General features: G+C 36.5%; 1 protein-coding gene across 1 annotated transcript; it reads right to left on the bottom strand.

The window, feature by feature from the left end:
• Nucleotides 1-996: 996 nt before the first annotated feature.
• LOC103697761 (nuclear transport factor 2-like) lies at nucleotides 997-17,809 on the bottom strand. Its single transcript, XM_008779684.5, has 9 exons — nucleotides 17,420-17,809; nucleotides 17,177-17,314; nucleotides 16,770-17,052; nucleotides 16,418-16,662; nucleotides 15,034-15,211; nucleotides 14,830-14,951; nucleotides 14,668-14,733; nucleotides 2,058-2,124; nucleotides 997-1,692 (listed from the first exon to the last, which is right to left on the bottom strand). The coding sequence occupies exons 1-9, from the start codon at nucleotides 17,474-17,476 to the stop codon at nucleotides 1,439-1,441; spliced, it is 1,410 nt and encodes a 469-aa protein (XP_008777906.4). The 5' UTR covers nucleotides 17,477-17,809; the 3' UTR covers nucleotides 997-1,438.
• Between the last annotated feature and the right edge of the window lie 9,820 nt (nucleotides 17,810-27,629).

Genomic DNA, 27,629 nt, shown 5'->3' with positions numbered 1-27,629 from the left:
TAACAATTATGATATTAAAATTTTAAAATTATAATATATTTATTATCATATAATGTTGATGTGCTATGCATATTGCATCATAATGTTATCATTTATGGTAAATAATGATCTAGTAAATCTTAATATAATTTCATAAATGTTATAATAGGACATATTAATGCTCATATTTGAAAAATGGCAGTTAAGTTGCCACCTTGCTAATGCATTAGAAGGTAAACAACATAACATTGTTGATAATAATGTTAATTATACTTAATTGTTATTATATAGTACCATAGTACTTCAAATTCAAGATGATTGTTATTATATTGCTAATCTTGTACTTAACAACATATAATACCAATACAGAAGAGATAATATAGATATTCAAGATCTAATTTCTTTTATATGGGAATACAAAGATTCATGTTCAGTTGCATCCAAAGCTAATATAGATGTTCTGGATCTAAATCTTGTCTGGAAATACATCAATCTTCTATAAGGAGCTGCATGAAACCAAACTTTCATGTTCCATTTCAACTTAGGGGAGTTAAAAATTGGGTGGAATAGCATCCTCCTAATTCAGTCAAAAAACTCTTGGAGAAGTTAAAAATGATCAACCATCATTGACTCAAACTCCAATCAAATTGCAATTAGCTGCAACAGTACTCACATCCAAATGGTTGTTCTGTAACCTGCAGGCAAACCGAACACCTAAGAGAAAAGAATAAATGGTTTTAACTAAAATGCATATTGTATTTCATAAAATCTATTGATGGGATTGAGACCATAACCACATGTCTAGCACATGCCAAAACAAGGAAATAGCCAAAGATAAACCAATACGTGCAGCTAAAGGGCTTGCTGAAGATTTTAGCTACCAGAAAGAACCGAGATTTATTTCCTTTTGACTTGCAACAACAATCATTTCAAGATTTTAGTTTTCCAGAGTCATATCCCAAGCATTCATATGCACACATAAAACTTCAAGGAAAATAAATGGTTTGCACGACATAATGACGTTTGAACAATTTAGAGGACATCGTTATTATCTACTAGCTTATCACTTCACCAAAATCCCAATACAAATCAATCAGTCGTTCAGGAACCCAACATGGAAAGGGAAAATGATACCATAAAGCTCAAACAATGGTCAGAAGAACAAAATACTAAAGGTCCTAAATTGAAACAGAAAAGTCAGCTACTTATTAAATCTATGTTCGAATAACATCCATATTCTACAAATCAACCAATGGTACCAAGCTTTCTCGCAGCTGCCAAAAATAGTGGGGAGGGAAAGAAAACGAGAGATACCTCACAATCTATAGAAAAGCTTCTCATATTCTCATGTGGAAACAGTAGAAAAACAAGGTGCCAGACATATCCAACCCAAACAATTTTAGGAGCAGATGGATGACAACCTTGAAACTGAAAATCCAAAAGTGAGCAGCACCTTTATTCAATGTTTGGTTGAACCGACAGCTGATGATCCAGGACGGCTTCCACGGCCACCATTTGATCCCATGTAATCAACCCTTTGATATCCAACATCACCTCCACGACCTCTACTGCCACCTCTGCCTCCAAAATCAGGTCTGTTACTGAAATCCCCCCTACCATAACCCCTCCCACCACCATAGCTGCCACGCCCCCTCATTCCATCATTCCGGAATCCAACCCCTCTGCCAGGTCCAAACCTTCCTCTGTTATTAACTGCAGAGAACAAATCTTAATTTTGGTAATTGTGACCCAGAAGAAAAGCCAGGAAAACATTTGTTGAATTGTAAAAATCAAAATGTCTGGCCATGTACAATCTCTGTAACAGTTCTAAAATGAGTTCCCCAACCTGGGTTTGAGAAACCTACCATTCAGTCTGTCCCCATATTACAACTGTTGCAGCATTTTGAGATTTTATATTTGTATTTTAATAAAATAAACATAGTCAAAACTAGGTCTTTGCACAAGATACTTACTGCCGTATTAATAGTCACATTATTTAGGAGAATAATAACTAGCATTGTACAAGTTCATAAATTCATGTGTAAAGAACTGAAATAAAGAGTTTATCCCACACTTACCTCGTGAACCATTGGTCCTCTTTTCCTCCACAAAAACTTGGCGACTACCTATCATTATGGGCGAAGCCTGAAATAGTGTAATGAACTCATCATATGTTATATGCAAAGAATGGAACTTGCTGAATCCCCCCAATGCCATTGGCAGATTCATATAATACTAAGACTTACAGAAAATGGCACAAGAACATGCGCACCAAAATCTGATATAAACATGGGTAAGAAGCAGGAAATCTCGAACGGCAACTTTAAAATTGAAATTTCTTTTGAACTTTCTACGCCGTCAACATAAATAGGACTTGAATACAAAATTTTTATATACTAAAGTTGGAGCTATCTTTCGATATGTTAAATTATCTATATCAGCTTACGGTACATGTAAAGGACATATTTCATTGCAATGTCAAGCCAGAACGGAAATGGATACATAGATACAATTAACTAAAGAAAACCCGAAAAAAAAGAACCTGTGGCATTGGAAAAGAGACATAGTGCAAACATAAACTTCATAAGTTTACCAATCTGAACTACAGTCCCAGTAAATCATGCACAAGTTTCACCACATAAACTTGCACAGAAATGCAGAAACCATTGAACAGTTTACTAAATATATCTTTAGAAATAACACAACCTTTTAAACTCAAGTGTGCTGTAAGACAAAGATGAGTGATAGAACTATGCCGCTCGCTGCATAGCAATTACTTGGGTGGTCTCAAGTGAGCTGCTGGGAATAAATTTCTGCCCACCAAAGGGAACCAAAGGACAAGAAAGCATTCAGAAACCGTATATTTAAACTAAACAGACAGTTTCTAATCCTTGACATCCCTTCTTGTAAAATTGAATGTCATCTTAGAAAGGAAAATATTAGTACTTAGCCGGATATTACCAACTTAAAAAAAAACCCAAAGATCATGAAAAAATTATGATTGTTAGCCAATTAGAAGGTTAAGGTATGACAACCAGCTAATCTTTAACGAAACAACAAGAAGCAAGAAATTGCATTTGCCTTGTCCTGGTTAAGCTGACATCACAGGCACAGTTTAATAGACTAGATGGGATCTGGAAATGTCTTTCAGATATTTTCCATGGCACCCTGAGTAAGCAACTGATGGCCTATCATGTCCCAGGAATTCATGATTTACTCATATGAAATATAACCCAAAGATACAACAAAGTGCTTTTAGTTTGAATTTTAATGACTAGTATTATATTCTTTTTGTGAAATCATAGGATTGATCAAGTCTAATCATAATTCAGATCACCAATCATCAAATAAACCAATCTTTCAGAAAGGAAATAAACTGTTTAAGTAGACCTGCTCATGTTTGGTTCTGTTTAATTCTGCTGTATTTAAATAAAAAAGAAAATAGATGGAGTACACGTGTATAACAGCTTAAATACAAAACTGTACGCATGCTTGGGCTTTTTGGCTCATATGACTAATTATACACCTGAGATCTGCCTTGGCACAACACTAAGCTTGCTGCATTGTAACTTGAGTGGGATTTGAAATACAAAAACAGCCTCTCTAAACATGAGGGTAAGGCTGCATACATGTGACCCTGGCAGGAGCCTAGTGCATTAGAATGCCCTTTTTTTTTGACTAATTGTACACCTCCTGATGCGCACATGTTTTCCCACCTATCTTTGCTAAAACTTTTCTTTTGTGTTTTGCATGGTTGATGGTTTCTCTATTTTCTTATTTCAAATTTAAGTTACAAGGCTCCATCTTCCACCCCCCTTAGGTAGGCAACTTTAATCAACATAACAACCTAAGTCACATTGCGTTTATCATTTATTCTTAAAGCATGCAGGCTTTACATGCTTGTTTTTCTAGGCTACTTATAATCGTCATTGAATAGCCTCATTCAATATCAAACTATACAAAGAATCACCATAGATAGAGCCATTTTTACTGATTCTAGAATCGCCCAATATATGGATTTGTGAACAAGTGCTAAAAGAACAATGCCAATGAATTGGTTAGGAAGGTACTATTAGCAATTAAAGAGATAATCTTGAAAGTAACAGATGTGTTTTCTTTTCTCTCTTGAATACTACTTGTATTAGCAACTTCATCATGGTCTTAACAGCCCAAACATCCACAGGACCTCCACCATGATAACTGAGGGGAGAACGAGTAAGGTTCTATAACAGTTGGCCCATAACATCTTCTTGGAGCTACAAACAATTATTCAGTTCAACACAAGAAATTGCATCACGAGATGTGGATTCATCCAAAAGACTATCGTGTACCAGTGTCATGCCAGCTTGGCCCTAGCATACTAAATATTGTGCCATGACATGCCATGCAGTGTTTGGCACACACTGCACCTCAGCATGCCAAGCTCTAGCATCCAACCAGTATTGTGCTACTATCGTAGGCATTAACGCACTAGAGTTTGTACTATGTTCTATTTATCATGCCATCCATCACTTCAATCCATGAGCAAAACTTGCTCTTGAACTTCGTTATAGACACTATGGACTCATTAAGACAGAATACAATTTCAAGTAACATCAGCATGCCAAGCACTAGCATCCAACCAATACTGTGCTAGTGTGGCAGGCATTAAGGCACTAGAGTTTGTCTATATTCTATTTATTGTGCCATCCAGCACTTCAACCCATGAGCAAAACTTGCTCTTGAACTTCATTATAGACACTATGGACTCATTAAGACAGAATATAATTTCAAGTAACATCCACATTCAGGAGTTGTGAAATTACAAAAGTTAATCTAGTAATTGCATATTCATATGAGATATTCTGATGTATTATATTTAGGGTATTGCTGGTGAAGCAATCTTGCAACCAGATTCTATTTTACGTATGAGATTTTATTTGAAATCAAATATCACACAAATTTGTTTAAATATGGAAACACAATGAAAGTCTAAAAAAACAAAATGCAGCCAACTGATAGGTGCATTCCCATCTTGCATGCAAAAATGCTCCAGTTAAGAAGAAGAAAATTAGTTGTTTCATGAAACAGGTTCTCGAATTGACATAGTAATAACCCATCCAGAAGGTATTACAGTCACTCTAACCCATGACACTCTATTTTCTTTCCTTATTAGGAGAAAAGCATCCATACTTGCTGAAAGAGTATACATGTATATGGACTCTTGATCCTACAATCCACCCAAAGGTGGAACAGACTAGAAGGAAGCATCTAAAAGGTATAGATTCCTGTTCCTATCTCAAATGATGATCAAATAATTAGCAAACCATCTAGTTCTCTTATTTTTCAAGAAATTAGGTGGATGATTTTTCCATCAGAAATCTAATGCACACACTTAGTTCTTAAGGACAAACAAGGCTCTAGTTGCCCATGGCTTGATGGCCAACCATAAAATTTGATCCCCACAAATGTTTCAAACCAAATTAAGCTCCCATTTCATTTCAATAAAATAACCCTTTCCTTCCTCAATGAGATCATCTAAATCCTTGAAAGGGATTTTTACCTATTGTAATAAACCCAAGAAACTCTCCTGAGGGTTAAAACCAATTTCCCTTACCAAATATTGGTGCCCCTTCACCCATTTATCCATAGAATGACTGAGCTAGGCCAACTAGAGCTCCATCAGAATTGAACATGGCCAAGTCAAGCTACTTCACTTGTGTCACTCTAAGCAAGATTGAAACAAACTCTTAAGCTTAAAAGGCACATCGAGCTTAGCTCAAGCTCACTTAACATGATTACACTGAGAGTCACGGAAGTCTAAGAAGAGAATGGAGGGGAGGGACACAAAGGACTCTATAGACGAACAAAAACCTCCTGACCATTAATGATGGAACCAAGAAGTCATCAATCTGATAAGTTTCAACCCTCCTTAGGGGAAAGGAGGGCTAAGCAGAAAGGAGAGAGGATATTGGTGGAGGATCCTTATTTTCATTATAGTGACCAAGGAACGTGGAACCATCCCAAACTGCTAGATTCGGAGCATACCGAACCATACTGGCGGTGGCCCGGAACAGTTCCAACATTCAAAATGAGAAACCAACGAAGGAGAGAAAGGGAGAAGGAAAGAGAGGAAAAGAGAGGAGGGAGGGAAAGGGAGAGATGGAGGGTGGCAGACGGCCGACGGAGGCCGCCAGAGGGGCGCAAAGCAATGGCCCTCCGCAACACTCCAGAGGCTTCCGCCACACTCCGAAGTCCTCCGCCAGCCTCCATCTCTCTCCCTCCCCCTTCTCTCTTTTCCTCCATCATGTTCTTCCTCTCCCCCACCGTCTTTGCCGTGTCGGGGCCGCACTTTGCCGGCCTTCTCCCTCCCTTCCTCTTCCTATCCCTCCCTCTTCCTCCTCTCCCATAGCAATAAGGGCCCGACACAGAACAACAAGTGAGCATAACGAACCATACCGCCAGCCAACCACTACGGGCTCCAGTATCAACACAGCAATCCTTGATAGCAACATTAGAACAATCATTGAAATAGACATCATTTTAGTGAAATGATTCAATTAACATAAGATGAGACAAATAACGCTCTGCAACTGAGGCCTGCAGTCAAGGGTGGCAAGCAGGTCAGGTCAGATACAAAAACAGATTAAAAATCTATCAACCTGAATCCGACATATTTATCAAACGGGTCAAAAATCTAGACCCAAACCTAATCATTTCATTAAACGGGTAACTTAACCTAACCTACGAAGGAAGCAGCACTAATGATATTTGAGCCAAAACAGTCTGAACAAAGTGGAACCACCCTGTGTTGACCCGTAGTAGCCGGTTTCAAGCAGTACCATGACTAGGAGTGAGAAAAAGTATTGGGACGTTGTCTCGGTATAGGGTGCATATTGTACCTTAGAGATTATACCGTACTAAATTGGTATCATACTAACGTGATTCATAATACCGGTTTTACGGACCTTGATTGCAATCGTGATAACAAAATAATGCCAATATTCAAATCTTACCTTCACCTTTTGGTATCAAACAAGATTTTCATGGTGGTGTTATTCTATTATAATAGATCCCTCACAAAACCATTAATAATCATTTCAAGGCACATGTCAAATATATTTCTATTAAATGTTAAACTAATAAGTACTCTAATGGCCACTAGAATAGCATTATAATGGAAAATAAAAAAAATAAAAATGATAGCATTATTATCTAGAATCACTGCTGAACAAAATATAATTTTTCAGATAGTAAAAACCTTTTTGGAGGGAGAGTTTTGAAAAATAATGTTTTATTAAAAGAACAATGAAAATACCAAATAATTTATATCATCTGAAACCGTTATAAAATCAAAATATGATATAACAATTGTTTCCCTTAATCCCAATCAGGGTAGGTTGAACTGTCAAACTGGCCGATTGAAGGCGCATCGATTCAGACCGGTCAATTATCAGCATAGTTCAACCGGTCAAAATGGAATTTATAAAAGGACTTGTTCGAAGCCCTTAGTCCTCATCAAGCCTATTCGAAGCCCTTGGTCCCCATTGAGCCTGTTTGAAGCCCTCAGTCCCCATCAATGGCGTATAACGATGATAACAATGATGTTTCGTCCAGGTGAGTCTCTCCCCCCTTCTCTCTCGATCCTCGTCGTCAGATCTGGAGCTCTCGAAGCTCTCCATCAATGGCTTAAAGCTCTCGAAGCACTCTCTTTCCCTCTCCCTCCTCAGTCTATATCCCCTCACAAAGCTGTTGTCAGACGCCTCAGCCTCAGTCTCTCTCTCTCTCAAGTGTGTTCGAAGGCCTCGACATCTCTCCCCCCCTCCCCCTCCTTTCTCTCCCCAGTTCAAATATATCATAATGCAGAATGTATGTACCGGTACTATATGATACTGGTCACCGACCGGTATGACTCGATACCGGTTCGGCGAACACTAATCCCAATATTACTTGTGATATAACAAAGGGCTGAAACCTCTATAAATATTCTTAGAAATTATTTCCTCTTTAAAAAATAAATTCAGATGGTACAAACTTTTTTAAAAGATAAAATTTGAAAAACTGAATTTTGGAAAAAAATATTTTAATAAAAGGAATAGTACAGATATCAAATATCAGATATGATTTATGGCCTTGTAATACAAAATAACTTGGTATAATAACAATTATAGGTTAGCCCAATATTATATTTATTCTAATAAATGCAATGTCCTCTAATATTCCGTGTGAGGCGTGCCTAGCCATCTGCGCTTCCCTTTTTGTTTCCCAATCACATTCCTTACGTCCCAGCCAAAGTTCATTTTGTAGCTTCACTCCGTGTTGTTCAATGCACGTGGTTATTAACCATAAGTTCGAAGGTTTAAGCTCTTCCTCTGACATTTGTTATTTTATTTTATTCTTTTTAAAGTATAGGGTCAAAAGATCAAAACCTTCCTCTAGCATTTACAATCTTATTAAAAAAAACGTGTGCTATCCATGTCATAATCTAGTATAACATAATATAGCAAAGAGAGATCAAAACAATTATAATGGTCGGTATCTAAAATAATATAACATAACTGAGAGGACTGAACCATTACAAGTTCTATTATCTAATGCATGCCGGGGGGAGAGGGAGAGGAGAGAAATTAAGAGAGAGAGAAGCATGGGGGAGAGACAAAGGCATACCAAAAGTGGGAGGGGAGGATGGAAGAAGATTCCCCTTCCCCTATTTATATATATTTTACAATAATGAAATGAACCAAAATATGTAAAATACAGATTTTTACAAGGTCTATATTCAACAAAAAAACAACTAACTAGGAAGAAAGGATGCCATGGAGGTAGCACTTAACTAGAGATGGCTTATGCATGAACTCATAAGAGCTAAGAAGGCATATGAAGATTGACCACTAAGAAAGAATTAGGAGCACAATAACGCTTTGATACAGCTGATTAGTCGAAGCAATGAAGCGTAACGGGATAAATTTGCAAGTGAGCTAAAAATGGTAACAATTGCATCAAGATGGCATTGAACAAGTGATAAACAAAGCAGCACATGGCAGGATCCTTGATCCAAGATCGATATTGCACACTTAAGAGGCTAATTATGGAAGCTGAAAGCAAAAGCATAAGCTTAATAAGTCAGGTGGCATTAGCTATTGGCTAGCTAAGTCAAATAACAATAAAATTATATATGAGGTGCAAGCAAAATATGCCCACAATTTGTGAGGCGGCATTGATAATTCTACAAATGACTTGATGCAAGCCATTCACAAAACCCACTGTGGACTAACCAGGCCACTTTGTGTAACTCTGGACAGGGTTTAGGAGCAACATCTTCCACATCTAGGATCAATTCCTACAGCAAATCTTTTGACAGGCACAACTTTCACATACAGTTTCTGTTTTTAGTATTTTCTTTTTTCTCTTTTGAAATTGAATGGCATCTATGACATGGCAACCTACCAATAGACTAGTTGGGCTTGAAACAACCTTGATTCCAAGCTATTTGGAGTTTGAAATTTTAAATCAAACTCGACTTACAATGGTAAACATTAACCGGGGAAGATCTCCTAATCAATGAACAATCTAGCAATGCACCATAGGGCAAAGTTGAGATAGGAGTTGGTGTCCAATTTTTATAGCCATTTTTGGAAAATGTTGTATTTTTTTCTATTTTGGAAAAATTTGACCTCTCAACTGGAAGAGTAATTTAACTCAAACTAGTAGAATCGAACATCACTAGTACATATAGAGGCTTTGAACCATACTTTTGTACATCAATGTTTTCAAAAAGTAAAGAGAGCGACATACTTGCTTTTAATTTTTCACAAAATTTGTTTCATTCTTTGTTATTTTCTTTGGTGTGAGATTCAACTTGAGGAGATTGAAGGAAGAAATTCCTTCTCTTTGAGATCACATCATGCCTAAGAAGGCGTTGTGAACTACAAACAAGCAACAATGATCACCAAACAAGACGAAGAAGTAAGCAAACCCAAGGAGCACAATGGAGAATGCAAGCCACCTTTGGATGCCCAAAATTGTGACAAAAGGTAATTGTAGCTCACAGATGGTATAGAGATTGAGTAAAGAACAGCAATAGCCAAATGAAGGTAAAGAACAGGTCTCATGAGCCTTAAGCCAAGACTAATTTACCACACTAAGTCTATATAGAAAAGCATTGAAGGACATAACTCATTCTGAGTGACAAAAAACTGTTCAAATATATGATAGATATTCACTAAGATGTAATCAAGTTTAAGGTTGAAGATGAAAATCCTAAATCCAAAACCTCTAACAAGCTTCATATGTAAGTTGAGAAAACTAAAACCTTAGTTAGCAAAGTTCCTTGCAGGGATTTAATGCTTTCTTGGGTGGGTGCGGGGCGGGGCTGGGGGGGAGTGGGTGGGGGGTGGTGTGGTGGCGCGCGGTGGTGGGGGGAGGTGTTAGAAGACCAAATATCTAAAGAAGTTGAATGATGCAAGTGAAGAAAGGCATTGTGAACAATCTAATAGCCAAAGAATGGTGGTTCCAATGAAACGAATATATCACTTGTAAGAAATGATAAGAATAGCCCAAGAGGGACCAAACAAAACATGGTAAACCAGAAAATTTAGAGGGCAGAGGATAGCTACATGCTAATAATAGGTTCCATCTTGAGGTTTAACCCCAATTCTCATAAGATAGTGAACCTTCATAGGGACCCCCACATGAAAATCAAGAGAAATTGCTTAAAATATGACAATTTAAGCAAGAAAGAAGTGGCATCATTACATGCTTGAGGTTGAGTACACATGTGCAAATTAGTAGGTTGCAAACCAGAAGTCTCAGTTATAGAATAACATGTAAATAAGATTTGGCGGGCAAAAAAGGTCCAGGTTCTAGAACTTCCTCTAACAAAACTTCACGCTCCTATGCTCATTACCTCCATGGCCTGAATTGAAGGGCGACCTGATTATCATCTATAATCAACAAATGCATATACACAAATTCTGTCTCAATATATGCAAGTATCTATGTAAGCATACATCTATTTTTTGTGCATTTATGGATATACTTATGCATGCATGCACGCATGTATGTTTGCATATTAAGCATGGCATGCATGCATGTGTGTACATATTCTTTAAGCATGCCATGCATGCATGCACGTATATCGAAGAAAATGCATATATGCACATATGCATGCAGGCATATATGGAAGAAAAAAGAGGATTTTACACCCACGGCCAACTCGAATATGATAAAAGTTGCAAAACAAAAATCTAATATATTGAATGGGATATACAAGGCTTAAACTCCCTATTAACAACAAGTCATGCTTTATAGATTTCTTGCCTATCATCAAAAAGGGCATCCTCATGCATGAGACTCCTGCCACCATGGTGTCTCAAGGGGTCAAATGTACACAGTGTTATCCCTACATGCAAAGAAGTTATTTTCGTGTTTCCAACCCATGACACCCGGTCTCAATGGCGCAATCAAGTCCTCCAAAAATCAGCATACTTATCATACCATTAACTATGCTATATATGAATGCGTCAATAAATTCCTGTTGAAAAGTCCTCATAACCTGTAGATCATGCTTTGACAATCATGATCATCCAACATAAACCACAAACTTATACCTAGTAGAAATCAACAATTTGTGCACCACTTATAATTCAATAAGAAGTCGAAAGTCAAAAGGAATTGGCGGAGTTGATGTAACCAAGTAAGAAGAAATCTGTTCCCACTAGAAACATTTTAAACTTGTGCCTCCACCATCTGTCCACAAAACTCAATGTTTGAGCTCCACCAAAGGAACAGAAGAATGATAATGGAAAAAAGAAGAAGCATATTGACCCTCCATAAAGCAATTATTGATGGTGGATAAAGCCACAATGTGTTTTACAAGGTGCTCACATGTTCTATACTAGGCTAGGAGGATGATGAGGTTGATCGCAAATGTTGGAGACTGTTGATCTCCAAATTGGCCACAAACTGATTTGGCTCACTTTTACATCCCTGTTAAGGCCTCTGTCTCATTGCTACACTAAAATGGAAAAGAATTGAGTATTTTTCCTCTGATTTTTCCCTTTTTATTTCATTTAGAAGTTTTTTTTTTTTTGGTGGGGGGGAGGGGGGTGATGAGGATGAGTGAAAAGGGCAATGGATTGGATTCAAAAGAATGGCTTAGAACATATTTTAGAGTCAAAATTGAAGAATGACTTCGGCCAGAATATTAAAAGTTATAAGACATCAGAAAACTCAAAATCATTTACTTACAATATTCTACTGAAAATATAAATTTATAATTTCATGTTCTGAGGGAACTTTTGTGAAATTCCATTTAACCATCAAGACTATGTTGCCTAAAATCATAATGATTTCAAAAACCTAAAGTATCAAAAGATATTATGATTCTCATGGTACATCCAAAGGCACCCTAATTGGTTGCCACATTAAGGTTTTATTCTTCCTTTAGTCTAGTCGATCTTTTGTTGTAAGTGTATGTGTGGATCTAATGAAAAGTTTTCCAATCCTTACAAATAACTAGCAACCTGTTGTACCAGACCATCATAAATCATAGAATACAATCTAACATGAGCATGAGCAGGAAAATGCCTGTCAATATCTAATGCTCATTGTAACTCAAAAAACTGAAGGCTGTGTATTGTATCAACGAAGTTGTTGCACATCATTTATCTAGTCAAAGTACCAATACGAATCAATACTTTAACCTTTAATATCTTCAGTTTTCCCTTTTTGTGGATTTCCATGCAACAACCACAAGCTGCTTTATATGTTATAAACTCTTTGATATCCAAAACATGTAGCTTGTGCCAAATCTTTTACATGAGGTGTCATCTTATTGGTGTCATTTTATCATGGAATCTCACTTTCATTGTTTGCTAATACTTATGTTTTTGTTTTTTCATTGTTTTTGTTTTTGTTAAAAAATAAATAATAACAATTTATATGGGCCAAACATAGCTCGACTGCAGAAATTATGAGCACTCTTTCATGAGAGAATTAAAAGAATCCAATATAGCTAGCATTATTCAATGTAGACACTGACCCAAGGTCCGCCGAACTAGTATCGAGACCCGTACCGGTCGGCAAACGGGATGGTACAGTACCTACAGATACATGGTACGATAGGACGTGCCGGTTTCATACGGGCACACCCAATTTTTTTTTGTTGGAATATTTCAAATTAAAAGAATGAGATATCGGTCTTTTTGAACTTTTTCAATGATTTTAAGTCTAATTTAATGCTTTTATATTTTTTATATTTTTTTATATTTTTATAATTTTGGTATAACCTAAATGATGCATCTTACTATTTTAAAATGATACAAATCATAAAATGATTATCTCACTGCTGCATGCTACAGGGAGCAATATGATATATCCTCAAATCAAATAGTAAGGTAAAAATTATAAAATAATACAATCAATTACATATATTTAAAGTACAACATACATACCGACAAGGAAGAGGCCTTTCCAACAACATTTTAACACCACACAAAGGAAAAAAGGAAGGGCCCGGTTCAAAACCGGGTCAACTCAGTGCGAACTGGCCGGTTTGCACCAACTTCGAACGAAACCGGCCGGTTCACACCGGTAAGATCTGATTCGGACCTTTTCTGACCGGTTCCGATCAGTTTGGGACCGATTCCAGCCAATTTGAAATTGGTTCCGGCCCAGAACTGGCCGGAACCAAATCTAAAAGCGGTCAAATCTAAAGGCCAAACCGACCCGATTTTCCATCGGGTCGGCTCAGTATGGGCCGAACCGCCCGGTTCGGCCTGGTTCAGCATTCTTTGCACTGACCATATCCTTCCATATATACAACACAAGGATTTCTTCCTTCCACAATCCATGCCAATATGACTACCACTGGAAGCAATCAGATTGATGGACAACAGCTCTTAATCAAACAGCGGTCCACTTGCTCAAATTCTATAGCAAAGAAAAGCATATAAAATGCATTTGGGATCATCTTGCAAGTTACCAATGGCCAAAACCACCATATATGGTACAATATAAAGTAGTCTTTGCAAAAACCAATGCTTAATATTCTGTTTTACAAGGGCTAGATTTACTTAATTGTAGAAGAGTTTAGCCTCACTACAAGATGAATCAACTAAGTAGTAACGCAAGCCAAATTCATGATAAAGTATACCATCCATGCTATGATACTTATACAAACTTGGAGACCTAAAAATAAAGAGAGATTAGTCCAACAAGCATAAAAGAGAAAAGTGCTGACAATATATGCAACAAACAACAAAGAGACATACAACTTAGGAAAAATCCTGCAGACAGAATACTTCCGAATTGCAAAGACACAATGAAGGGCTATAATATCATGTTAGCAGTCTAAACTAGCGAACCATACAAGAGAAGAACATAAAAACAGAATTTGGTTAAAGGGCTGCAAACAGCATTGCAGCCATGAAAAAGCAATAGCACATTGTCCAAAGTACTAGAAATGCACCTCCAAAGATGCAAAATGTCAATTTACTAAAATCCATAAAGGACCACCAAAGCTCCAAGCACATAAAGAAAGAATGAAAAAGGAAGTAGAGTAACTCTTGAATCTTTATTCATGCAAGAAAAATAATAAAAATGACAATTAAGGGAATGACAAGATATATTAGATACACCAATAGTCAATCATTTATTTTCTAGTATGCAAATTTACATGTAGATCATTGATGACATATGGAGATTTACCGCTATTGCGCTTTGGACTGCACTAGCCTCCTCAAACTCCACAAAACCAAAACAGAACCCTTGAAGCTACATTCCATAAGAAGAAAAGTTCTTAGATTATAAAACATGCAGATTGGAAAGCATTTAAATGCAAGTAAACAGAAAAGTAAAAGACAAATGAACCTTATGGCTTCTAACTTGTATGCCGCCAGGTTTAATATGACCAAACCTCTTGAACTCCTCTTCAAGCTGCTCGGGTGTAGCACTCAACGGCAAACTTTTTACATATATTGAATGGCCATCAGCTGAAAAAAGGGGCAGGGAAAAGATAGTTGTGGTATGGTATCGAAAAGAGTGTGTTTGAAGTTGATATGGGACCATTATTACCTTCTGCCTCTTGTACACCGCTGCCTTCACCTGCACTAGAACTGACAGCAGGAGTATCAGGTGCTGTAGCTGGCATAGGAGCAGGGGCTGCCTGACGTTCTGGTTTAGCAGGTGCTGGCCTTGCAGAAGCAGATGTTGGAGCTGAGAATGCAGCAGCACTATCTTTCATGACTTTCACCTACATATATTACAACATATAAGAAGATCAATTCTTTAAGCCATTATCAAACAGATTGAAATGCACATGCCTAAGCCATATAGTAAGTTGACTAAATTATATTATGAGACAGGTCTATGCTCACATAACTATGAACAACTTACAGACTAAAAAGAACAATACACGTCAAACAGAAGGTGCATTCTGAACTCATTATCCATATGCCATAACAACACTCATTTGTATCCCAAGTTCTTCTTGTAATATGTAAATGCTATATAAAACCACATAAATAAATAATAGCTCCAGCTTAAATTACTCCAAGTGGAAAGAAGCTGCATGCATTCCCAGTGAATATATTTCTATAGGAAATGCTGGAGAAAATTTGGTATTCACATGGTTTATCTACAATCATGTGTTTGGTTGCAGGTTAAAGGAGGGTTAAATGGAACAAAGGGTCGTCACTCCATTTATTACACTTTAACCTGCCAAACAGTAGATTAAAACCAATTTATCCCAAGGGTACGGTGCAATTGAGAAAGTTGGCGGTGCTACACTTTCCACCTAATCCTGAGCAAACAATTTCACCATGTAGAGCAGGGTAGTTTCTTCCAGATTAAAGTGGATTAGGAGTAAATTAACCCATTTACTCCACCATAACCTATTCTACAATAAAACAGAGCCATAGAGAAACAAACCGGGGCTATGTCCCCCACCAGCCTGGCTGCAGTAAATATAACCCTGTCTTTACATGTTAAAAGACTGCTTCTAGTTTCAAATGTCTATAGCAGTGCTTAGTCCTGTCTCCATACAGATAAACTTCTAAATTGTTGCCACTATATATTATTGAGACTTCTAAATGGAGATAAACTTATTTCCTCATGGGAAATGATTGAACTTCATTTGGTAAGATGGCGACAAGCACAGAGTTGCATTTTGAAAAACAAATACATATAGCATAGTAACTAAATGGAACTTATCTTTCTGAATAAGATTAGTGCATGGGATCATGATCAGAGACCTACAATTTAGAAAGCTGGAATACATAAATGTTAGTTAAGGACCAATGCCCCGTCAGAATGACTCATCAATATGTATTTATTGTGTTAATGTCCATTTAACAGTTTATATTATACCTGTCAGCTTTAACTTTAATGACTCGGGATGATTTCTGAAGAGTCCTTAAGAATGGAGAGAAGTTGAATATTTTTCGAACTAAACACCTACAATTGAAGCATATGATTTTTTCGGTGCCTCTTCTTGGATAGTAGCCGAAGCTGCATCAACCACCACTGCCTGAGAACTGTTTGGGGCCTCATCAACCACCTCACCCACCGGGGCCTCCTCCTCCACAACTGAACCCTCCCCATTGTCCAAAGGGTTGGACACTTCCTCCTCATTGGCTTCCTCCTCCTCTTCTGGTGGTGGCACGTTATGCTCCGGAACATGTTGCTCCTGTTGTGGAGGGGAATCTGAAAGTGACAGTATAAGAAACCAATAAATCCAACTACATTTCCCATATATGTTTATGAAAAGGTTATAAAAATCAAATGAATCAAGATTTACTGTTCAAACATACCTTGCTCCGGTGAAAGAGGGGCACCAGCGCCATTCGCCAAACCCTGGCTTCCCTGTTGGTGCTCGGCCTCTCCGACATACCTGAATATGTCATTCAGAACGAAGAAGCCTTTGTCCTGGGGAGCCAGGAAGAAAGACTGGGTGAAGTCCCTCCTAACATTGTCCTTCCCAGTGACATAACCCGTCACAAGGACGAGCACCCCGCCGTTGAGCGAATCTTGGGCATCAACCGTCTTGATCTCCGCTCCGTGGAAGTCCATAGACAGTATCTTCTCGTTGATCGCCTATTGCCAATGCAAATAAATCGATGGAAAGCAAAGAATTTGCCATCAAGACAGAATTTTTCAGTATCAAGATTCCACTTTTATCTGAAATTTCCAAAAAAAAAAAAAGTTTGGTGCTGCTTACTTGCATGGAGGTGACGGAAATCATGGTGCCATGGTCCTCGGGCCGTCCGAGCTTGCTGCTCTCCTGGTAGAACCGGTGCACCAGTGCCGGCGTCTGGTGAAGGATATGGTAATACTGCTGAACAAAAGCGTTCCCGACCTAATCCAACATCCAAATCAGTCAAAAAGATCCGATATTTCTCCAAATTCTAAAAACCACAAAATAGAAAAACCAGACACAAAATCCAAAACAACTTCCCATTACCACTTGGGCCGAGGGGGAAGATCCGGCGGCGGCGGCGGTCGTCTGCTGGGCGGCCATGTCGGAGAACAAAACTCTCAACACCGATCACAGAACACCTCCGAACGCTATCCAATCGAGTCGGATCACTGCGATCGACGCGGATCACAGCTAAGGAGCTTCGAGGAGAAGGCGATGAATCGATTGAGTTTACCCTTCGGAGGTCGATCAAAGGTAGATTGGGGTTAAGATTCGTGTTCTTCCTTTGGGTCCTCCTTCGAGCTCTGCTAGGGTTTGGAGTTTCGGATCTGGAAGGAAAGGACCGGAGATGCGGGAGACGAGGGGGCGGCGGTGAGGGCCCTCGCCTTCTCTTCTTCTTTTATATAATTCTCTGGGTTTTTTTCTTGCCTTTTTAAAAAAAATCGCTGCCTTTTATTGTTTTATTTTTTGAAAAAAAAAATCTAGAAGAAGTAAGGAAGTTACGCAACCGCCCCTCGAGACCGGCTTGCATTTTTTATCGCCACATTCCCTCGGCTTTGGGAGAAAAGCGGCGAACGCGTACGAATGCGGCTCTCCGCATCGCACGTGCGCACAAACTATTCCGTGACGACGGCTGCGGAGAAATTTGTGTGCGAGCTGTCGATTTGCCGTCCGCTAAAGGCTGTGATGACGGCGCACGTGCGATTCCATCAGCCGGAGTGGAATCACGGAGAGGGCGTGGTCCGTTGACTCGCCGAACGGGAGCACACGTGTCTTGAGATGCGTGTGAGGAGATGCATGCGAAGAGACTCGCGGAATCGCTCTAAAATTTTGTAGGAGCATAAAGGAGAAGATCCATCCGAGAAAGAAGGGTTTTTTCCAAATGTACCTTAGCCGCAGCCCTTAGGAAAAAATCAGGACTCGGATGATCGAGATTCAAAAGAAAAAGCAGTGAACATGTCTCAGAGTGATCGAGATTAGCCGCAGCCTTTAGGAAAAAATCAGGACTCGGATGATCGAGATTCAAAAGAGAAAGCAAATGGACTTATGGCTCTTGCTAAGCTTGGGCTGAAAGCTTAATAAAGCAGTGAACATACCTCAGAGTGATTTCTCCGGCAGGCTATGGCCACGCCCTGCGGACCTAAATGGATAATTCGAGTACGGATCGTGTCAGATCAGGTCGTTTGGTAAACGATTCAAAATTGACAAAAAAAAAAAAATAGATCGAGTCGGATTCGAGTCGAGTCAAGATTCAATAAATCAAGATCCGACCCCGAAAAATAAAGCAGGTCCAATTTTAGACCCTACCCAGCCTTACAGATCCTCCAAAACCGGTTAGGTCGGGTCTAACTAGGTTGGGTCGAATCAGGTTACCGGTCAACACCACTCATTTGCAGCCTTAGATGGGAGAGAGAGAGAGAGAGAGAGAGAGAGAGAGAGAGAGGTGGAATCCAAGTGGGAACCGATGGATATGATTGAAGGAAACCGATCCCACTTAGTTCTAGGTTGCGTTCCGGGCTCGTTACAGGTTGTGGGTGCACTTATTTACAATTATTGGCAATCAGGCTACCAATCAGGGGAATGGGAGCCGTTGGATCTCGCTGTTATTGCACGGAGTGGGTGGCGGGATGCCTCGTGGCCAACCGATCAGCTGCGAGAGAATGGAGAGTCACCAATACGGGAGGAAACCATAAGCCCTTTGGATGAATCTAATCATTGTACCTGAAACAAGGAAGAAAGTGGAAAGGAGTATCTTTAGGCATTTGGCCTTGGATGATCCACGTCGGTGTGGACTGTTCCGCCTTTGGATATTAGGGAGTTGGAATACTTACTCTTTTACTAAAGTTCTTTTTTATTAATAGATAAAAATGATGATCCCTTTGACGCCTTTAGAGGAACGTTATATTGATTTGGACCCATTCTGTTAGCAAATTAGTTTGGATTGACAAGACTAAAGCTAGGGGTAAATTGATCAGACACAAAAATCCAACCAAACTTGGATCCATCCTATCTGAATTTTGAGGTAGGTTTGTACTGGCAGTACTTTAGCTATAATTAAGTATGGGCCAGATTTTCTAATCCAATTTTTAAATATATTAAAATAGATATTAGAGTTCTGATCCAACTTAGATCATTGAGGCAGAGTTCGATTTAGGTTAGGAGAATTTACATTAGGTTGAATTATGTTCTTTCATTTTTTTAATAATGTCCAAGGTTTGAATATCTGATCTCATTCTAGAGCAAGTGTTTAAGGAAAGAGGTGCCAACCAACTAAGCTGACAATTATTAGTGGATTAAGCTGGTAAGATTTGTAAGAATTGGATTTGATGTATTAGATTGGATCCATTAGAGATGAGCCTTGCAAAATAAAGAAGTTAGGGTCAAAGGGCTCATCTCAGGCCATGGATGTTGACCCACATGTAAAGTCTAGTTGTGCATATGTTGAATCTAAATAAGATTTGGACTAGTAAGTACTAACTCATTTTTAAGCTATGATTTGTCCATTATAATAATTTTGGAGATACCTTGCTACATTACTGCAAATTGGAGTATGGTATTTGCAAAATGCACATTATATGGCAGTGCAAGGATGCAAAGCTTCATGAATGGACTCCACTCTCAAAACTAGTTATAAAGTAGAATAGACATATTGTGCAATATCTAAGTATATTTTATTAAATAGTCATTGTTATGCAGCAGGAATAATAGTCATAATTTGATATCTTCCTTATTTATCTAATTAGAAAATTAGTTTTGAAATTTAAATACTTATGTTCATATAGAAAATAATTATTCAATTTAGGTAGCAAAAATAATCATGCAGTATCGTTATTTCGGTACTCTCATATTTAGTTCTAATTTCATGAAAAAAGGTGTAAGCATTATTTTATTCCAAAAAGATCCTGTTAAAAAGTTAAGAAGATAGTTGCCATTGTTTCTACCATAACAAGTAATGGGCTCAGATTATTTGGTGAAAATCGAGGTATATTCAATATAGCTGGAGTCAAATTCAATTTAGGTTGCCATTATAGAACTCTCTGCCCAACAAATCTCATTCCAATAAAAGTTATTTTGTTAGTGCCAATTATTAAAATGGAACTACCAAAAGCATGGTTTCGACCTTTTAACTTCCAAGTTATATCGAAGGTGTTAATATCAAGTTTCTAGTCTTTTGGTAGTTGTACAAGAGACAAGTTTAAATCACATCTGTGCCAAAGTTTATTAGGATTTAGAGTAATGTGGGGAAAGGCTACCTCCATTATGCACTCCTATTATCTATATGTAATTCTTTTTTTCAATTTGAAAGATGTCATTCTTGATTGAACCATATATGCTCAACTTGGTTTTAAATATTTTTTAAGTTATAATGTATGGTAAGATTGAGTAGGATTATTTAATATTTATTTATTTATTTGAAGTAAAGGAGTTGGGTTGGGATTCATTTAATGACCTAAAAAAAATTTCATTTTGGATCAAGTAGATTTTGGCCCAATACAAAGTCCAAACATTTAATTTTTGTTATGCTTTTACCTATCTTCTCTCTTCTATGTATCTCTTTTCCATACTGCTTAAATGGACAAGGAAGATAAATACCTTGTCCTAATTTTTAGAGAAAATAAAAAGGACATAGGAGAAAGAAAATAGCATTTATATGATTCAAACCCATGTCCTTCCTTTAACTTAGTTACCTTGATAATATCATAAATTCAAAGAAAAATATAATAATATAGAAGAAAAATCATCTCCCCTCCTACATAAAGGCAACTTTCTTCTCCATAAAGAATCAATTTGAAATTGTTTTGGATTAGATTCTACCAAGCCTAACAAAATAAATAGAATAGAAAAACTTAATTTAAAATAACCATATGGCAATTTGATTAACAACATATAAATTGAACCTGAATATAAAATCTATCTATATATAATCCTATTTAGTCCAACCTTATATACAATCTCATTCGGATGTAATATTATTAACTAAAATTAACAAAATGTAGAACTCTAATCTAACCCTCACAATAATTACTTTGACTACCGAAACCACAAGATAACACTTATATTGCTATTATTTAAATTTTATTCTTTTACTTTATTTTTGTTAAAAAATTTATTGATAATGTATCACCACCAAAGTTTAAACCTACTTCTTCCAAGAACAAGTCCTTAGTAGAGGGGAAGCAATTTTTTATTTTAATTTGACGGTAATTTCTTTTTCATATATCAAGTATTGAAATCTCTTTCTTTCTATAAACAACTTGTACTTTTGTTTAAAAAAAAAAAGTCTCCTCCCACACAATAAGTGTATTTTGCTTGTATAATATTAACAAGATAGGAAAAAGTAAGCCATCCCCTCACTAGAATTCATCAAAAAAAAAATATCAAACAAAAATCAGAGAAAAAAAAACCAAGTCATTTTCAATGGTCATGCCATTATTCTTAATATCCTATTAAAGAGTTAAAAAAATATTATTTTTCATATTTCTTTCTCTTGCTTGATTATTGATTATCATACAAAAATGTTGTGTTGGACCTTTCCCCTTCCTTTATTACTATAATAATGAGCTATCAGATTATGTATGGTAAGCATCAAATACTCTTAATTTAACATTGGGACTTTTTTTCATAAACCCTCACTCTAATTATTATTCCAATTATTTTATTTGTATATTTTTATTTTTTCTCTTGAAGTGGGGGTATTTTGCTGGTAGAAGTTTAATGGAATACAACTCTAAATTGAATAGAGAAGGTGAGATCTTATAGCTTTTTATTGTTGTCTCTCACTCTTATAGTCCTCGCTTTTATTCTCTTGGTGGCTTGGACTCCATACCTAAACTATTCTTATAATGAGATTCTCTTACTCATTTATCCTATTTTCCTCCCATCTTAACTGGTTTGAGGAAGATTTGCTATTGGTACACTAGATTATTGGTGAGAATCTAATTCTTTTGTTTTAGTCATTTGATCATTAGTAAAGTACCAAGGGTTGTATAAGAATATTATTTGAATGGAAAGATTTTACTGAAGTCAACAAGATTTAACTATATGTATTTTCATTATGATTTCTCAAAGGATTAATGCCTAGGTTCATGAATACGTCTCATCATGTTGATGTGTGAAAAGTATAAAAGTATGATAAAACATAGTTTGACAAAAAAATATATATACTACTTTTAGGGCTGGTCCCTAAAGATGGAAGGGCTATCTCCGCTTCTTTCCAACGGATCATTGGAGATAGAAGTAGTATTTCTATTCTGATTGATCTCCAGATGATGTAGGCTAAGAGCAAGCTAGGCCCAAAAATAAATTATCAAGACCTAAGAATCTATTGACAATGGATAGTGCAATGTCAGAATTCAATAAATAGTGCACTAGCCACCATCAAAAAGCTTCTGATAATAGCCTCTTACCATATGAAGGTTTCAATCCTTATTTGGGATGGTCTTCAAGTCCTAAGAAGCCAAGGTAGCTTTATTCGCTATTAGAATATCCAATGGCACTATAACTAGCATTGGGAGCTAATATCTTCTAGAAAACAGAGAGCAGTAAGATAGCCAAGTTTAGTTAGCTTACAAGTTGTTTCTCTTGTTTCTCCAAACTCTAAGGGTACCCAAATGTCCCTAACTTTGTAATAGACCTAGAGCCTATAAATACCCTCCTTTATATTCAATTTTGGTCATTGAAAAATTAATAAAGCTTATTTTATTGGATACACTCTGGTGCTCTCTATCTATGTAGTGTATTCTATGCTCCCCTGATAGATCTAGAGAATGGTAACACGACTAGATGATAGAATCCTTAGCAACATCAAGGTTCTTCTGGTAGTGAAGCAACAAGTAACTAGTTATCCCCCTTCTAGTTTATTTGTTAACATTTAGATCCTAGCCTTTTGAATCTTTAAATTGATAATTGCAACAAGTTACTAGTTATCCCATGAGAAATTGTTAATTTAAATGGGACCTAAATATCACATGAGAAAAAAATTAGAAAATAACTAAACTAGCCTTAATTAATATAACATCCGCCCAAGGTGGAGAATAACCATAAGACGCTATGGGTCTGGAGCTTGATCTTGATGAATTATCAGAAAAGAGCTATGTGTCAAGAAAAAAGTAATTTAGATCCCCTAGACAAGTCTTAATTAATATAACATCCACCTAAGGTGGAGAATGGCCATAAGGCGCTATAGGTCTGAAGCTTGATCTTGATGAATTATCAGAAAAGAACTATATGCCAAGAAAAAAGTAATTTAGATCTCTTAGACAAGTGGATGCCTCTAAAATTTTTTGTTGCAGAGAACTAGTATCAAGAGTTTTATCGCTTGAGCTAACCTGCTTATGATTGAAGCCAAGTCATGGAATCACAACTGAAATACCTATCAAAAAGAAGAGTTATCACACATATACTAATTTGAATTCTTTTGATGATAGGCCGCCAGAGCTATCATAATTCTATATATAGACATAGAAATCTTCATCCACAATGATAATGTTAAGAAATCTTATCTACAGTATTGGACAAGTAGAACTCAGAATCAGCAAATGATACATCCGCATCCCTGATCTTTATGATATGGTGGGTGGGGAAGCGATAACAAAATCTTGTTAGAAAGGATGCTTGTTGCCGAATGCTAGTCGAAAATTAAGAATGCTCATCATTAGATGCCAAATAGAAAGTTTATCGTCAGTCGCTCGTTGGGAAAGGATGCTCATGGTGGGGTGGCAAAGCAAAAATGAAACCTTAGCCATTCAATCTCAAAGAGGAGAAGACTCATAAAGATAAAAATCTTCGAAGAGATCAAAGAGTTGAAAAAGTAAAAGAAAATTCTTATTTTCTTATAGGAATAATTTTAACTTTTTATAATAGATAAATGGTTTCGCTAACGCTGTCAATTTAACTAGGTGTAACTGTAGATTTACAAAATATAAGGTATAAATGTAATATACATAAACCTTAGGAGAGTTTTTGTGTCATTTTAAAAAATTGTATGATGTGGCACTTGGGTCCCATAATTTACTATTGGACTAATGTTTTTTAAATTATGGGTTAAAGTATTGAATAAAAATAAACTTCAGGGTCGTAAGCTTAGGTTTTTCATACTATTAGGTGTAAATTTAATTTATCCCTAATCTTAGGAAGGCTTTTGTAATTTATGCATAAATAAAATATACCATCCTACTAGTATTTGGGTGCCAGGCTAATGGATAGCTTTATTTTCAATTATTTTATGTTTTTCATGTTAAGATTCTATAATTGTAATTGAAAAATAATCTTGGCTTGACAGTGCATCTAAGTCCTAGGAAAATAACTTTTTCTTCTTCTCAGCCCAAGAGTAGTTTCAGCATATTTTCATTGGCTATAGTTTAATTAAAGGATTTGAGATACTTCGAAAACAAACATAGTAGTTAACTTACTTAAGCTAGAGATAGATTAGATGCAAACTAAATCGTAATTAGTAGATTTTGAGGAGCTCCTTAGGCTATAGATTGCATCAAAATTCATGGCTCGGGAAAGAAAGTAAAAGTGAATGGTAGCGATTTGAGAGTCATTTCCTAAAATTTTTGGGATAATATGTGCTTGTGGAAAATGCATTGGATCTTGAGAAGAAAGTGGAACAAAGAGATTGATTAGGTCTTTTATCACATCATCATTTTTTCTCTTTTTATGTTTTAATTTTTTATAAAAAATTATATTATGTGACCTAGCTTGGTGATAGAGCTGGAGACAAATGGGCAAAAGCATCGTGTAGTTATTTGGATTGTAGTTCATTAAGCTCTTGCATGCTTTTTGCGTAACGTATGTCGCGTGAATGATATTTATGTGCCTAAGAATAAAGGTTGTAGAAATCTTCTACAGCTAGGGCTGCATTGCATTAGGGTTTTTTTAGTATGCAAGCATGATGATCTTGTCAATGGAGACAAAACGAATATGATCGATGGTGATGGAGCTCTATTGAAAGATGATGGTTGGGAGCAAAGACATGACATTTTTATCATTAGATTTAGACTATCTAGTGCCTTTTTAGCTTGTTTACTATGAAAACTCTTTTTAGATTTAAATAATCTATTTGATATAAAAATCATAATGTCCAGTCTATAATTATTGTTTTGGAAATATCAGCATCCTATTTTTAAAATATCACTATAACTTTGTAGAAAGGCTGATATAGTAGTGGATTAGAGAAATAAGAGAGAGGCATAGATATAGAGAAGAGATAGAAGGGTAATAACTATAGCTTACCATGGGTGCATGACATTGAAAGAATAATCTAAATTTCATGCAATTTAATTTGTGGATTCATAAAATGGCACCATATATAATTTCCAACATATTCTATTGGTTGACCAATGCATCAGTGAATTAAATATTTAAAATAAAATTTTCAAAATTTCTGGATGTCATTAGCAATATTGTTACATGTGTGGAGAAGGTGTTTTTCTCCCACTCACTCTTATCATTAAAAAAAGAAAATGAGAAATCCAGTTATAAACATCATCTTGGATGACCCTTGAATGTAATTGCAGTAATGCATATTTGACTCTATATTCTTATCTTCATGGAATTATGACAAAGTTTAAGTCGGCACAAGCCAAGCTACTATTCTTCATTATCTCCAAAAGTATTGTTACTCGTTTTCACGAGCCTCTAAACACTCACAAGAAACTTGTGTGATTCCCTCTTCCGATGCCAACTTAAGATTGCCATATGAAAACAGCATACGAGCAGCCCATACACATAAGCTCAAGTATGCGCGTGGCTTCAATAGATTAGATTCAATCTTGGATACCAAACTCAGAACCAAGTGGTAGCATCTGAACTGCAAATTTAGACCTAACCATCCAAGAAAATCTCCCTTCTTGATTCCAAACGCCAACATCGTGGCCGTCTCAAATTTCCTTAACAGCAGCACAAACTTAGGCTCGTTTGGAAGAGTTTTTGGAGGGCCAAAAAGTACTTTCTGACTCTCTAAAAAAACTTTTAGATGAAATAGGAGTGTTTGGTAAAAATTTCGAAAAGTTGTTTTAGTTTTTTCAGAAAGCTAAAAATAGCACTTTTAGGCCCAGTCGGGGAGCTTTTTTTTTTTTACCAAAATACTCATGATAAAATATAACAATTACACAAAATATCTCTTTAATAATTGTTTAACCAAATTTATTACCTAGCTAAAAAAAATTTTATATTATGAAAAATTAATTTATGCAAATAATTATAATATTTTATATCTTTATTATTGTATTATACTATAAATATAATACTATATTACATTATATCATAATATATTGATATATTTTGTTAAATAATTTAATATTATAATAAATTATTATGATATAGTATACAATATTATATTACTATATTATAATAATATACTACATTACAATAATATTACACTATATTATATATTTGTGTATTAATATATATTATATTTTATTATGCTCTATTGTATAATACTATGCAATGTTTTTTATGGTTATTTTGTCATACCAAAAGTACTTTGCAATGCTAAGGTTTCTTCTTATCTCTTGGGATTCCCCACCCCCCGGCTATCTAAAGGTGAATTTCGATGGTAGCGGCCCAAGAGTTGATGGTGGGAGCGGTGTAGGTTTTGTGATTAGAGGCCACGACTCATAGCTGATTGCTACTGATGGGCGACGGATCGATGGGCTCTCAGCTACAGGGATGGAGCTCAGGGCAGCATTGGAGGGGTCTCCTGTGCGAGATGGAGGTTAGGGGTCGAGCACATTATCTTAGAGGTAACTCGGCCACAATGATCGATTGGATACAGAAGAAGGAATGAAGGGGGGATAGCAGTCCCCTATTGTGCGACATCAGATTGATGCTGAGAGATTGCAATGCCTTTCAGGTAGTGCACGTGTACCGAGAAGTGAACAGGACTGCAGACTAAGTTGCATCTGTAATAATCCCAAAAATTTTTATATAAAAAAAGGATAGAATAGTCCTTTAAAATTGATATAAGGGGTAAAATTGGAAAGAATCAAAATATAATGGCATAGTTGTAGATGCGTTGAAGTGGTAAGGATAAAATTGGAAGGAGTTAAAAATTAATGGCATAATAGTAGATATATTGAAGTGTTAGGGGCAAAATTGAAATTTAATAATATTAAACAAAGGGTGAATAGTGCTTGATGTGACTTAATTCATGGGTTAGTGCTGTGTCCGTGGGATGAAACAGAGGAGGAAAGGGAGTCTCAGGCGGTGACAGAGAGAAGGAAAAGAAGAAGAAGAAAAGAAAGGAAAA

Source organism: Phoenix dactylifera, chromosome 4, assembly GCF_051530095.1.
Source record: "Phoenix dactylifera cultivar Ajwa chromosome 4, Ajwa_hap1_PhDact_Kaust_v1.1, whole genome shotgun sequence".
Taxonomy (NCBI): Eukaryota; Viridiplantae; Streptophyta; class Magnoliopsida; order Arecales; family Arecaceae; genus Phoenix; species Phoenix dactylifera.
The sequence above is the reverse complement of the archived record's forward strand: the minus strand, read 5'-3'. Positions and strand labels throughout refer to the sequence as shown.